Here is a 15,049-nt window from a genome sequence, read left to right on the forward strand (position 1 = left end):
TGCTTTGGATGTTTGTTTGTCTCTTTGGATTGCCTCTTGATGGTGAGAAATGCAGCGCTTGCAGCAATGCTTCATTTCCAACCCCTCAAGATTCGGCCATGAAAATCTTCTTGAAATGCCTCTTGTAAAGATTTTAGGTAGAGGTTGATTTTCACCTATCAGTCGACTAATTTTATCCATCGGCTGATTGATATGATCTTCGATATTGTTCTTGCTATTGAACGACCTTTAAACCTTCTAAAATTTATCTGATTTTATCGATTATTTGAATATCAATCGACTATTGAATTCTCAATCGATTGATATTAATCAGTTGTGTCTCTCAACTGAGTTGATATGCTTCTGTTCGACTTCTAATCGACATCAGTCGATTGATGCAACTCATCAGTTGACTGATGTCATCAATTGAATTGAGAAGCTAAGTCGATATGCTTCTATTCGACTTTCGATCAATATCAGTTGGTTGATACTCATCATCAGTTGATTGTTGTCATTAGTCAAGTTTTTCAATTGTTGTCATTAACTCAAGTGACATGTTGCATTAGTCGATTGATTGTTTAATTTACTGTAGCAAATTACTGTTCACAATCATCGATCATCGTTACTGTAACAATACTGCAACTGTTGGTGCAGTTTGCACTAACAATCTCAGGTTTTGATGTATGACAAAGTGGTTAAAGTTAGATTGTTATTTCTGACCAGTTAGTGGATTGCCCAACGCAAAGATTAGGAACCTCGGCCTTACGAAGGCTCCGAACGAAGTAAATTACTTATGTGCATTTCCTACATATTTCTTACGTTGCATCATCGTTACTGATTTTAAACGAACAATACTGCAACAACAATACTGTAGCAGTACTGAGCAACACTGTAACAATCATATTTTTAGAGTTTTGTCGTCATTAGTCGATCGATATACTCCATCAATCGATTGATACTCCTATTTCAATCTTATCAAAGACGAATTCTCATCTTGTTCGGTATCTAACTCATCAATTGATTTTTGAAGCTTCTGTACATTGTAAACTGCTATCAGTCAACTAATGGGTCGCATTAGTCGATTGATACGACTGTCACCGTAGTAATTTACTATAGCAAATTACTATTCACAATCATCGATCATCATTACTGTAGCAATACTGCAACACTATAGCAATACTAAGCAACACTGTAACAATCATATTTTTAGAGTTTTATCATCATTGGTCGATCGATATACTCCATCAATCGATTGATACTCATATTTCAACCTTATCAAAACCAAATTCTCATCTTGTTCGATATCCAATTGACCTCGATCTACCAAGATTTCTTTTGTTTGACATTTGATCAACTTTGACCTGTTGAAACTTCCCCATTGCTTAGCATCCGATCAATCTTGATCTACTAGAGTATTTTCATTGTTTAGCATCCGATCAACCTTGACCTACCAAGACTTTTCGCTTGCTTGACATCAGATCAGCCTTGACCTGTTGAGATTTGACGCCTCATGTCAACTTCTTATTAGACATTCAACCGTCAAGTGTCCAATCAACCATGACCCACTTGGACATTTTCTTGTGTCAACTCCATGTTAGACTTTTGATGACCAAGTGCCCGATCAACCGTGATCCATTTGGACTTTCCATGCATCTCATGTCAACTCAATATGTTGATTGGCTTTCAAGTATCTGATTAACCTTGACCTACTTGGCGTCTCACTCAACCAAATAACATATTAATCAAACATCAACATCTCAACTCAAGTCAACTTGAGCTTGTTCAACTTTGACCAGGGGTCAATTGCACCAATAGATTGTGTATCCCGTCGACTATTAGAACAAATACTTTTTATAGGGAAAGAAAAACGTTCTTGATTTCCAAGTAGCTATGTCCTTTTATTTCAGGTGTTTAAGTGTCTTTTCACTTTAAGCGACGGTGACTCTGTAGGGATCTATATCGTGAAAAATCAATTAAACCGCATATAACGTAGTGGAAAATAAGATCCCTCCAGAGATCCATGTGAAAAACCATACTCATTTTTATCAATTATCTATATGATCGAGTTTACTTTCGATGCGAGCTTTTCGCAATCCCGACAGCAACTCTTGCCTGCGACGGTTGACGGATCAAGCACGATCAATACGTTCGCGCCTCCACGGTATCCACACGAACACGGGAAGAGGAGAAACCGAAATTGTGGTGCTAGCCACAAGGTGGGTTTCGGCCAAGGAGAGGTGGAGAGGAAGAAGAAGATTATCAAGTGTTCATCTAGCATCTCAAAAGTCTCTTCATCCCCTTTTATATTTATCCATGGAATATAAAAGGTCATGACTCTTGGTATTCCATGAGCCCAACTCGAGTCTAACTCGAGTCCAACTCGAATCTTGACCCATGAGTCCAACTAGAGTCTAACTCGAGTCCAACTCGAGTCTTGACTCATAAGTCCAACTCGACTCTAACTCGAGTCCAACTCGAGTCATGATCATCTTGACTTGAGTCCAACTCGAGTCTAATCCAATCATCTCATGATTGGCACTAAGGGCTGACCGAAGAAATGTCAAGTCCTTTATTGAGTAGACCAAACAACCTTGAAAGTTACATCGTTCCTTATAAACATTCCCGACTTCTCTTAGTGCAAACCTGACTTTATTTAGACTAGTCTGAATACCTTCCGAGATTCAGTCGACTCTAAAATCCTGAATGATGTCACGCATAATCTACTTTGACCAAGTCAAGGGCTTTCCGCATGAGGCTAGGTTGACTGGGTCAATATTACTAATCCCCTCATCAATAGTCTAGTCCATATTATTAAGAAAATCTTATAGGTTTTATATTCGATATAGGACTTAGAGATGCTTCCTCATATGAAGTGGTTCTTTAAGGTAAGGTAGTCTTCCTCAGTTAATGTTGCCTACTTGACCTCCAAATTGTTAACTAGTGTTAGTGTCAGCCCTTAGTGCCAATTCGGATTGAGTGAGATTCGAGTTGGACTCAAATCAAATCGAATCCATTAAGAGGGTTACATGATCATCATGCATGAGATTAATAGGGTATTAATTCCCTCATCATTAAGAGGGTTGCATGAGCATCATTAAGAGGGTTGCATGAGCATCATGCATGACATGCATGGGATTATTAAAGGTATTAATTCCATGGAATCCCAAGAGCCAAAAACCCCTTCATATTCCATGGTTGGATATAAAAAGGGATGAGAGGCTCTTGAGAGAAGCACGATTGGTCTTCTTCCTCTTCTCTTCTACCTTGGCCGAACCTAGTATTGTGCCTAGCACCACGATCTGGTTTCTCTCCATCTCAGTGTTCGTGTGGATACCGTGGAGGCGTGAACACACTGATCGCGCTGAGATCCGACAACCTTTGAAGGCAAGAGTTGCTGTCGGGATTGTGAAGGACTCGCATCGAAAGTAACCTCGATTCCAATAGATAGAATCGGTAAAACAAATATGATTTTGCATGAATCTTCTGGAGGGATCCTTTATTCGCATCGAAGGCAGTCTATCAGACAAACTTAGCCGGGCAAACTAAATCGAGCAGTTTGTCAGACAGACTTAGCCAGGCAAACTAAGTCGGGCAGTCTGTCGGACAGACTTAGCCGGGCAGTTTATCGGACAGACTTAGTCGGGCAAACTAAGTCGGGCAGTTTGTCAGACAGACTTAGTCGAGCAAACTAAGTCGGACAATCTATCGGACAAACTTAGCCGGGCAAACTAAGTCGGGTAGTTTGTCGGACGGACTTAGCCGGGTAAACTAAGTCGGACAGTCTGTCGGACAGACTTAGTCGAGTAAACTTAGTCGGGCAGTCTGCTGAGAGACTTAGCCGAGTAAACTAAGTCGGACACTCTGTCGAGCAGGCTTAGCCGAGTAAACTAAGTTAAGCACTCTGCCGAGCAGACTTAGCCGAGCAAATAGTCTGCCGAGCAAATTAAGTCGGGTAGACTTAGCCAAGCAGACTTAGCTGAACCGGGTGGTCTTGGGTTCATTCTGATGAACAGAGTAGGCAGCGACTCATTCAATGAGTCTGTAAAATAATTTTGCTTCGAGGGGCGCTGCCCCTTAACCCCGCCCGTTAACCGGCAAGCAAGACCGCCGTGGTGTTGCGGCTCATATCTTGCTTAGGATCATAATAAAATTTTTTAGTCATTGATATTTTGAATGTTATATGACATGGTGCATGGTTATAACCCCAAACTCAATGTGGTTGGTTGTGCGTGTGTTTGTTGTAATTCATAATATGGCTTGCGTGTTGTGTCTTTCACCTTCATTATTCTGGTTGTAAAATTAGATGACCCTCAAATGTAACTTAAGGTTTCTCTCAATTGTAATGTACAATGAAGAATAATTCTACACTACTGGTGGACGGTGCAAAAGATGGAGGCCAACAACACATGACGACCAAAGGAAGCACTTGGAGAAGATGTTAATCCCTAGGTTGATCATTCGCTCTTCTCATTGGCTTGAGAAGATCGAAGAAAGGGGCATAACTGTTGGTGCAATAGTTGCCCCAAGTGCATTGAGTTTCAATGTTTGGCTAAACCATGTTTAAAGTTAGGCAATTCATGATCTAACATGTGTGATGCAAGCAGGAAAGTCCAAGCGTAGTCTTGGCAAAAGAAAAGTCCAAGTGGGTAGTCTTGGCAAAGAAAAGTCCAAGTGGGAAGTCTTGGCAAGCAAAAGTCCAAGTGGATAGTCTTGGCAAAGAAAAGTCCAAGTGGGTAGTCTTGGCAAAGAAAAGTCCAAGTGGGAAGTCTTGGCAAGCAAAAGTCCAAGTGGGTAGTCTTGGCAAGCAAAAGTCCAAGTGGGAAGTCTTGGCAAGCAAAAGTCCAAGTGGGTAGTCTTGGCAAGGAGAAGTCCAAGGGTGGTCTTGGCAAGGACTTGACATGACGAAGCTGATGGAAGCATCTCAGGCTAGTGCAGGGAGGCATGAGGCTATGGGAGGTGTTTGAAGGCCGAGGTCTAGGTCAAGAGAAGCTGAAATGTGATTTTTCAGCTTCACCAGTCGACTGGCCCTGCCAGCAGTCGACTGCTCATAAATCAGACGCACACAGAAAGATCAGTCGAGCCAGAGGAAGACAGGAGTCGACTGGACAGTCGACTGGGATTATGGATAGTCGACTGTTGCCAGTCGACTGGTCTTGGACAGTCGACTGTGATTTGAACGTTGCAGAAAATTGGCAAGCATTTAATGCGCTATATTTAGTCATTCCACCGTATCTTGTATCTTTCTTTTACTAGCTTTATTAGTTTTATTCTATACCGTTTTATCCCTATGAGATTGGATCTTTTCATGGGAACACGATCTATTTTATTTGATTGATGGATCCAACAACTAATTTTAATGAATTAAAAAAGGGAGTGGTCTTATTCAAAACGCCTCGTGATCTTCAACCAATTTTGTGCTTCAATATAATTACCCGGACTAAGCGCTATAGCTTGTTTCCAATACTCAGCAGCTTGATCGGACCAAGCCTCTGCAATTTCAGAATCACCTTGTAGAATGGCCTGTTCTCCCCGGTCGGAATAGGTAGCTCCTTCCCTTCGAACCGTACTTGAGAGTTTCCTACCTCATACGGCTCGACAATCGATTCTTTTTGCTTGCGCCCCGTCTTAATCTACCTTATGTTAATTGAATTAGATTTGTCATATTGTCATAAAAGTATCCCATTTTTGTTGGGTTAGCCAGAAGAAGTTAATTACATAAGTTTAAAACTCTAATTTTTTGATCAATAAAAAGCTTTATCTTTTCTCCCACCTTCAGAGGAATGAAGTATGGATCGACCCTATATCCTATATATAATAGTGTTAAAATATAGTGTTAGAATTCTCTGAAAGGTAACTATCTCGATTGCATATATGCAATTTATATAATATAGATATAGAATTTTTGAAAAAGACTTTCCTCCCTAATATCCTAATATAATATAAGAAAAAAGAACTTACGATCTTTGGGATCTGATGCTACACCGCTGCTCAATACCTTAGTGGATCAACTCTATTACATAATTTGATTCCTAACTTTTATCCTGTATCACGGGATAAGTAAGTAAAGCAGTTCTTAACTCTATCGACCAAATAGTTTGCTAATTGATCTTTACGGTGCTTTCTCTATCAATTCAATCCTTTATCCATGGAGTATATAGGTTTTATCTATTTCTTCTTAATTTTGGTTCTCGTGAAGTCTCTTTACTTGCTACAGCTGATAAAAACCGTTGCTTTAGACGACGCATATGTAGAAAACCTATTTCATTCTAGTATTTACTAGTTAATTGGATCTTTTTTCCTTCTTTCTATAGTAGAGATAGTCGCACGTAATGACAGATCACGGCCATATTATTAAAAGCTTGTGGTAAGAATGGGTTTCGTTCCAGTGCCCGGAAATAATATTCCAAAGCCCTTGTATGCTCTCCGTTGCTTGTGTGTATAAGTCCTATGTTATAGAGTATATAACTTCGATCATAGGGATCAATTTCTGGTCGCGTAGCTTCATAATAATTTTGTAAAGCTTCCGCATAATTTCCTTCGGATTGAGCCAACATCCGTTACGGTCGTTCATTCTATTCAAAGAATCTCCGTTCCAGAACCGTACGTGAGATTTTCATTTCATATGGCTCCTCCCTTCTTTCTGCGCATAGTACTAAGGGAAATAATCCATGAAATTCAAATTTGACTATTCTCATTATGAACTGAAAGGAGCTAGTATTTTTACAAGAAATCTCTAGCCAGCCTTCCTGCAAGAGGTTGTTTATTAACACCAACTGTATTAGTACTAGATGGAAATGGTAACTCCAACAATTTCTTTGTCCTCAACGCCCCCTATTTCCAGGAATTAGTCACTTCAACGATCTTTGATGGTTATACGGATACCCAAAGTACGAACGAGATGGATGTTTGTTGTCCCAACCATTCTTGTTAGCCCCGATACCGATAAGGAAAAGGGTAATTTATAACAAAGTTTTCATGTTGTTGATTCCTAGGTGTAGTGCTTCTTCCCCTATGCTGCCTATTGGTACTAGTGGAGTAGGATTGACTCGCAATACGGAACCCATAGGTGTAACCTTTCGCTAAATACTAAAATCAACAATTGAAGCATCCGAGGCTGCATCAATCGAGGATACACGACAGAAGGAATTGTTCTATCTACAAACTTCACCTTCACCAAGCGTGGGTTTATTTTAATAATTTGGTTTTTTCTATCTCGAACCATGTCTCTTTTCTTTCTCGTAATACTGGACCTAAAAAAAAAAAAGAATCAAATCGCACCATCTCTGTAATAGGTAAATGCCTTTTTTTCTCCGGAAGTTGTCGGAATTATTCGTAATAAGATATTGGCCACAATTGAAGAGGTCTTATCAATAAAATTTGCATTTATCTGAGATCTTGGCATAATTAACAATCCATTCTATAATTCTTTTCATTACCCTTAGGGTAAGGGGAAAATGATCCCGCAAACTAAAGGAATTGTACGGTACGAAATAACATAAAATAAAAACAGACTAATTCTAAAAAAAGATGTGGACCTTTTGTTTGGATTGGACAAGGAGAGATATGAAATATTGAAATCAGATTCGATTTCATTCGAATTTCGTAGTATAACAATGAACGGAACTATAAATATTTCATCTAAGTTGAATAACCAAGGATTGTACTGCGGATTCTGATAATTCGAGAAGTTTTTATTTGGTTATGATCCAAAGAAGAAACAAAAAACAAAACGAAATAATTTTTCTATAAAAAAATGGATAAGACTAAGGTAAGTATCCGTTTTGTTTTTTGTTTGCATAACATGCATATGCCATGTCATACAATTTAAATATAAAAATACACGGGACGATTCAATAATTTGTATTAGATCCATGGGATAGCTAATGAGCTAAATTTTTGTTGAGAAATAAAAAATTTTATTTGATTTGAAAGGAATTTTTCCTATGGAACTATTCATCAGTCGCACTTGTACTGCAATAATATGAATGACTCGCTATTCACTATTCACTCGGTTTCTGGTCAATAATAAGATTATGTAGGAGAGATGGCCGAGTGGTTCAAGGCGTAGCATTGGAACTGCTATGTAGACTTTTGTTTACCGAGGGTTCGAATCCCTCTCTTTCCGTTTATCTTAATTCACCGACGTTACTGAATCAAATCAAATACCATCATCTCAACAAGAGGACCCTTATTTGATATAAATTCTCGATTCCTAATCACATTACTGTGATACGTAAAATACAAATATCGGAAAAAGAAAGAGCAAAAAATATTACCGCTTGTCCGTTTGTGATAGGTGAATAATAAAAATTCGGACCAAGGCCCTTAGATCTATTTATTTTTATTTCGGCGAAAACAGACAAAATTCTATGAATTTTTCTTTGTTATTTTTGTGAGGTTCAAGTCTGACGGGAATAATATTCTACGACTAACAACTCATTTATTTTCAAACCAATCCATTTACTATCTACTATTTGATTTACTACTCCTTTATATTGGAATGAGTCAAAAGTCAAATGTTTTGGCAATTCCTCGTGGGGGGATAAAGAAATATAATTTTTAATCAGAGCTTTCGATCTTTGTTTATCCTTCGTAGTAATAATATCTCTCGGTTTACAACGATAACTTGGTATATCCACTATACCACCATTAACTAAAATATGTCTATGGTTAACTAATTGCCTGGCTCCTGGAATCGTCGAAGCTATACCCAATCGGAAAAGGATATTATCCAAACGCATCTCGAGTAATTGTAGTAAAACCTGACCTGTTGACCCTTTAGCTTTTCCAGCGATATGCACATATTTAAGTAATTGTCGCTCTGTCAAACCATAATGAAACCGCAATTTCTGTTTTTCTTCTAGACGAATACGATATTGCGATCTTTTACCAGAACGCAATTGGTTTTTAGGATCACTTCCGGATCTAGGTCTTTTACTAGTTAGTCCTGGTAAAGTCCCCAGACGACGTATTTTTTTGAAACGAGGTCCTCGGTAACGAGACATAAAGACTCCTTTTTTATTTTATTGAAATTTCATTGTTTAAGAATAAACAAAAATGAAAACTGAACTCTAAATTAAGACTGAACTAAAGGATAAACAAAGCAAAGCTAAATTTATTGAAATACTACAAAAAAGTAGAATAAAATAAATTGTATCACTATCCGTATTTTTGGTATATATGTATATATATAATTTCTATATTATATATAATATATAAATATATATATATCCAATATGTTGTTTTTTATTTATAGTTGCAAGTTACCACGACATAATAGATGGATCAGTTATTCAACATTTTGATAAAATGGGGAGAGAGACTCTCAATCACGTAAAAAATCGATAGAAAAAAGCCGGCTATCGGAGTCGAACCGATGACCATCGCATTACAAATGCGATGCTCTAACCTCTGAGCTAAGCGGGCTCACATATCACATACACATATCACATAACATAAGAGAAAAATAGTATATAGAAATCAAAGAAACTACCGGATTTCATCTATTAGCCAATCTTAGCTTAGCTATTTATTTTAATTTTATAATACTAACTATATTTATATTTAATATGAACTAGAACCATATAGTTGTATATAGTTCATATTTTATTAACTATTATAGATATAGAACTAACTATATCTAACTATAGAACTAACTATATCTAAATCTCGATATAGATAGAATAGTTAGAATATATAGAACTACTTTACTATAATGTATAACATATATACATATATATACTTACATATATATTTATATATATAAATATAAAAGATATTAATTATATATTTTTAATATCCTTCTAAAAAAAAATGATATAAAATAAAAAAAAAAAATGGAATTTTACTTATTTAATTTAATTAATTATAATATGATGAATATCAATTTAATCAAATTGTAAATTATAATTCGAAAAAATCGAACTCTTTCTGAAAACTTAAAATTTTTTAAAGCAGTTCTATAAAATTATAGAAATTTAATAGTTATTAACTAGTGACTTATAATTTAATTGTTAGATACAATCTAAATTAAAATGAGACATTCCTCTGGTTTGATTCGGAAAGGGAAGAGATAGGACGAAAAAAATGTGTGATTCATACATATATTTTCAATCTTATTTTGTATTTATTTCTAACATTAGATGAGCATATTTGCATTAACCTTTAGCACTTTCATTCATTTGCATCTTTTTAGTTCAGTAGATCATTCTTTTGCATATTATGTTGGCAGGGCATGAAGATCTCGGCATTTGGACGCAATTGGAGTCGAAAAGCCTAATTTCAACACCATACACAATCTTCCCATGGCCCTTGTCATGGCCGTGTACTATACTTGGTCGTGCCACTAGATCATGTCAGGTGTTATGATCTCTAGATTCCTAGCCCAGAGAGCCACACGGTTTAGCCGTGTTTCTCAACACGACCGTGATGTGTGTGGCAGGTTCCTCTGAATTTTCCTCAATTTATTGAAGATCTGATCAATTCCAAAAGCTATAAAAAGACAAGGAGGCACCAACTAGAGATCATCCGGGGTTGGTGAAAAAAGCCTAGTTAGGAGAGTCGTCTTCGAGGTTTCGAGATTATGCCGCCGTCGAGTGCGTGGAGTTCTTCCAAAGACATCGAGATAGTCTACAATAGAGTTCCTTCTAAACTTAATTTTTATTTCTAGTTGTAGAACGATATCCTTCATGTTTTTGGCTTGTAACTTCATCGTCATGGAATAGTCTCTCTAATTCTAAGATTAGGAAGTAACTTAATGTTTTGTTTTACGAAATAATGCATTGATCTTCTTTTTATTAATGATGCATATAACTCTTAATCGGTTCTAGTTCGGTTTCTCTCCATCCATCTATGTTGCTAGGTTTAAGTTGGATAGTAACCTCGTTGGAATATACCAAGGGGTAAACCTTAACTCGTAACCATTGCATATAAATATACGATTGAATCGATAGAAAATTAAGGACGTGCCTAACAGTGAACCCTAATCTCCGACCTATAAAACCAACTTAGAGTTCCTATACAAAATAAGGGTAGTGTCTAGGGGATCGTAGGGCTCTACTGACAAAAGTCTCCCTGATAGAAAGCGTTCCCTAGCATAGCTACCACATAAGTAGTGAAACGCTCTCGAGGCTTTCATGATTTGTCAAAGAACTTAAAAGGTTTATCCTAATTCATTTTATGAGTTACACTTAAAATAGACACTTCAAACATCAGTGTTTTCTTTTTTTCTTCTTCTCAGAGACGCATTCAATTACCTTTGGACAAATCACTCAACATAATCATACGTTGAAATAAAAAAAAGCATATTCGTCGACAATCGTTATAATGAAATCGAAATCCTATAATTATCTTCCGAATTAGCTTTCTCTCCATTTTAGTTGAGTTGAGTTGATTTGACTTAATATTACTAGTCAAACTATCCCAGATCACATTTCATGTTGACCACCGGGCGGATCCAGGATTTCATATATATTTGGAGAGCCATATAATGAAAACAATATAATCATTTGAATAAAAAAATTGCCCAAAGATACATATCAAGGACCTAAGTACAAACTTACATATTCGGCTGAAACTCATCCGATTTACTTCTTCTCTTCGACTCTTCCGGTGTGCCCTTCACGCCACTGCCGCCGCCGATTGACCCTGTTACCGGCACTGTCCAATCCACCCTTCACTCACCGGCGTCCTCAGCCACCTTGCAGATCGCCCGCAATCCAAGCTGAAGTTGTTGCCGCCGCGCCCGACGAAGACACGAAGAAGACGGAGGCGCGATCGGGACCCAACGAAGGTAGACTCGCGATTTCTAGGTTTCCTTATCGGCTTATCGGGTTGGTTTAGGATCCAATAGATCAACAACCCATTAACCCTAAAACATATTAACCAGTAACCCTAAGGGTTTAATCTAAACACATTAAAGGTTCAACTTGGGTTGGGGGGCCATGGCCCCCCGGGCCCCTTAATACATCCGCCACGTTAGTTTTCATCCTACTCCATGTTTATGTTGGCCAAGTTTCATACCACGTGGAACTTATATTTCCTCCCACATCATTGATAAATCACATTAGCATAGCTTAAACTCTTTCACTAAATGTAAAAATACATAAACGACCTCCACTACTTAGGTATGATTGCGTTAGCAATCTCCCTATTTAACTAATTAATTTGACTACTTGTAACATAATTGCACTAACAGTTTGTCAAATTACTTGCTTGAGAAACACATATATATACTATAAAAAATAAAGAATTTAGGGTTTACGGGGCACTATAGATCTGGTTGAAAAACTCACACGAACACCAGTGCTACATTAAAGAAATAGAGGAAATCCTTTTGTACGTGAATATGGGCGTATCAGAAATTAAGAGCAATGAGTTGATCCTAATGTCTTGGTCGATAGTTTCAAGAAGATGGTTTTTTTAGGTACGTGATAGTTTTCAGGTGATAATTCAATATCTAAACGTGGTTTGGAAAGAGGGGTGGGTTAAAGCTTTGGGCAAGTGAAGAGTAGATGGACTTGAAAATGAGTCGAGCAAGATGGATTAATTAATATTTCAGAAAACTCATTATGTAAAGTAGCTCTTTGATGAATATTAAAATATAATAAGTGTGGCCTTGGAAAGTTGGTGGCTATATGTCAGTTACAACCATCGAAATTGAAGAAGCAATGGATCCACCGTGTATTCTAGTCTAGTGTATACTTAGACTTAACAACGGATTGAAATCGATGGTTCTATAGTTTGAAATCATCACCGTTCAAAAAATTTTAATTCCTAATTTTAAGGTGATTATAATTCATGGCTCAAAATCATATTCAATTCACTATTTACGATTATTATTTATATTTTATTTTAAAAAATTATTTAAAATTTATAAATATAAAAAATATTTAAAAATAAATAAATAAACATGAACTTATTTAAGTTGTTTATGTATCTGCTTAGAGTGTAAGAGAATTAAAACCTATTTAGTTCATTAGTTTCTTTGGTATCAAAATTTTTTATTTTGTCCTTTGAATGTTGCATTATTTTTATTTTATTTTTTGTAGCTTTCGTCTAATAATCAAATAACACTTGAACTTTTTAAGACTTAGAAGCCAAAGTTGATAATATTTATTTTACAATAATGATTAATATTTGATCAGCTTTGCTATGATAGAAAGTATGATATAACTCTGAATCTTTTATTATCATCATCGTAAAATATTAAAATCTGACTCACCATCTATTTCATTGAAATCAAAGATAAATAATTCTCTAAGTTCTGATCCCTTTAATGTTTTTATAATTATGAACACTTGATCTTGCATTTGATATTAATATTTTTTTATTTAACATTAACATTATTAAATATCACTTTAGTAAAAGGTGGAATTTTTCATCCTAGTGGCTCCATAACCATCTGTGAGAAGGTAAATCGAGAAGTTACAATTGGCCACGTTGTTCCATCGTAACCAACTCAACTATACCTCGGAACAACATTATTAAATATCACACACTTTATATCTTTTGATCAATTTTGTACAACAAATGAGTTGATTTATATGGAATCACATTATGAATATTATTTAAATATTATTAAATACAAGACTCTCATTGAAAAAAATTCTAAATCAATTTTAAAATTATTTTTTTTTTAAAAAAAAAAATCAATGCTTGGATGATTTGAACGACAAATTCACTAGTTCATTTGGGATCTGATTTGCAATTGATCCATCTCTAAATGGATCGATCGTCTTTAAACAAGTTGATTATGAGTGCAACCTATTGAATAAGATCAACGGATAACCAATTCATTGATTCGATTGAGTCAAATCCGATTCATATCACACTCATGGTTGTATCCCTTACCCAACATACTCAAGGCAAGGACCATAACACTATAGAACGACAAAAAAACAATATAGCTAGGATGATTATTTGACAACTAGTTCACTAAATTTAACCATTAATAACTAATCTCGTCGGCGGGCCTCGGCTTCCGGCTCTGGCGCCGCGACCTCCGAAGGTTGTGTCGGAATTTGGAGTTGCCGGAGTCGAGGAACCGGCTCTGCTCCGAGGGGACGATGTCGCAGTCCGGGAAGGGCACCGGGTAGCGCTTGGTGTCGTAGCAGAAGGAATATGTCATGTAGCGCTTGCGGAACCACCGCATGGCATCGCGCTTACTACGGGTCATGACGGCGATATCGGCGGAGCGAAGTTCGTCCTGCGCGTCGGCGCAGCTGTGGGCGGAGTCGACCTGTTGAATGGGGTCTCCGCGGCAGCCGTGGAGGACCAAGTCGGAGAGGTCGGCGGAGAAGGGCGCGTACTTATAGTCAACCTTGTACTTGCCGTTGGCTGTCGCCCAAGTGGAACCGTCCCATATGGTGGCGTAGATCGACAATGGCTTCGACGGGTAGTCGCCGCCCATACCGTCGCTCCGCACTACCTCGCGAATGGGGACGTCGTCGATGTAGAATCTGCACCTCAGGCAATTCATCCAATTACTTACACCTAGCTTTTTAATTATCCTAAATCTGAAAGCCTAGCTATTAGCTATTGAAGAAAACCAACGAAAACAGCTAGAGTATATATAGATTAGCTTACATGATGCGGTCGGCGATCCAGAGGATAGAATACTGGTGTGCCTCGGCGGTGGGGTCGAACGGGAGGACGTAGCGCTCCTCGCGGCCGCGGCTGGTGCTACCGTTGCCGTAAACGTTGGTCTGTATTCTCCAGTCGCGGCCACGGATGTTCCCAAGGAACTCCAAGTCCAGCTCGTCGTGTGTCTTCTCGAACACGTCGCCGTTGGAAGCCTGAATCAACGACACCACCCAAAACATTCAGCAACACATCCAAGCTTGCCGGCTGAATCGATCAGTTATCCATGAACAGAGTGATGTTCCAAGATTTTTTATTTCAATCACCCTATGTTTGGTGATTTTGTTTTCATTATATATCAAATCATGTTACCATACAGAAAGATCAAAACTCGTATTTGACTTGCAACTTTGAATGCTTCCTGCTTTGGTGTTGATATGACAAGTCTTGAATGGTCTGACGTGGTAAAAAAAAGTCAACAATCGGTTCA

At 37.5% G+C, this 15,049-nt stretch overlaps 1 protein-coding gene and 2 non-coding genes across 3 annotated transcripts; 1 reads left to right on the forward strand and 2 right to left on the reverse strand.

The window, feature by feature from the left end:
• Positions 1-8,017: 8,017 nt before the first annotated feature.
• Positions 8,018-8,104, forward strand: TRNAS-GGA (transfer RNA serine (anticodon GGA)). Its single transcript has one exon. It is a non-coding gene; the product is annotated as a tRNA-Ser (tRNA).
• Positions 8,105-9,332: 1,228 nt separating this feature from the next.
• TRNAT-UGU (transfer RNA threonine (anticodon UGU)) lies at positions 9,333-9,405 on the reverse strand. The gene has a single exon. It is a non-coding gene; the product is annotated as a tRNA-Thr (tRNA).
• A 4,495-nt stretch (positions 9,406-13,900) lies between these two features.
• LOC141813562 (putative xyloglucan endotransglucosylase/hydrolase protein 30) lies at positions 13,901-14,801 on the reverse strand. Its single transcript, XM_074701524.1, has 2 exons — positions 14,566-14,801; positions 13,901-14,438 (listed from the first exon to the last, which is right to left on the reverse strand). Exons 1-2 carry the CDS (start codon positions 14,799-14,801, stop codon positions 13,928-13,930), a joined length of 747 nt encoding a protein of 248 aa, XP_074557625.1. The 3' UTR covers positions 13,901-13,927.
• Positions 14,802-15,049: the final 248 nt, after the last annotated feature.

The sequence above is a fragment of the Curcuma longa genome, chromosome 1 (assembly GCF_044706935.1).
Source record: "Curcuma longa cultivar G26 ecotype Majalengka, Jawa Barat chromosome 1, ITB_CL_G26_1.1, whole genome shotgun sequence".
NCBI lineage: Eukaryota > Viridiplantae > Streptophyta > Magnoliopsida > Zingiberales > Zingiberaceae > Curcuma > Curcuma longa.

Coding starts and splice junctions, on each gene's coding strand:
- LOC141813562 (XM_074701524.1), bottom strand. CDS start 14,801: ATGTTTTGGGTGGTGTCGTTGATTCAGGCTTCCAACGGCGACGTGTTC. Junction 14,439..14,565: donor TGGATCGCCGACCGCATCAT/GTAAGCTAATCT, acceptor CCTGAGGTGCAG/ATTCTACATCGACGACGTCC.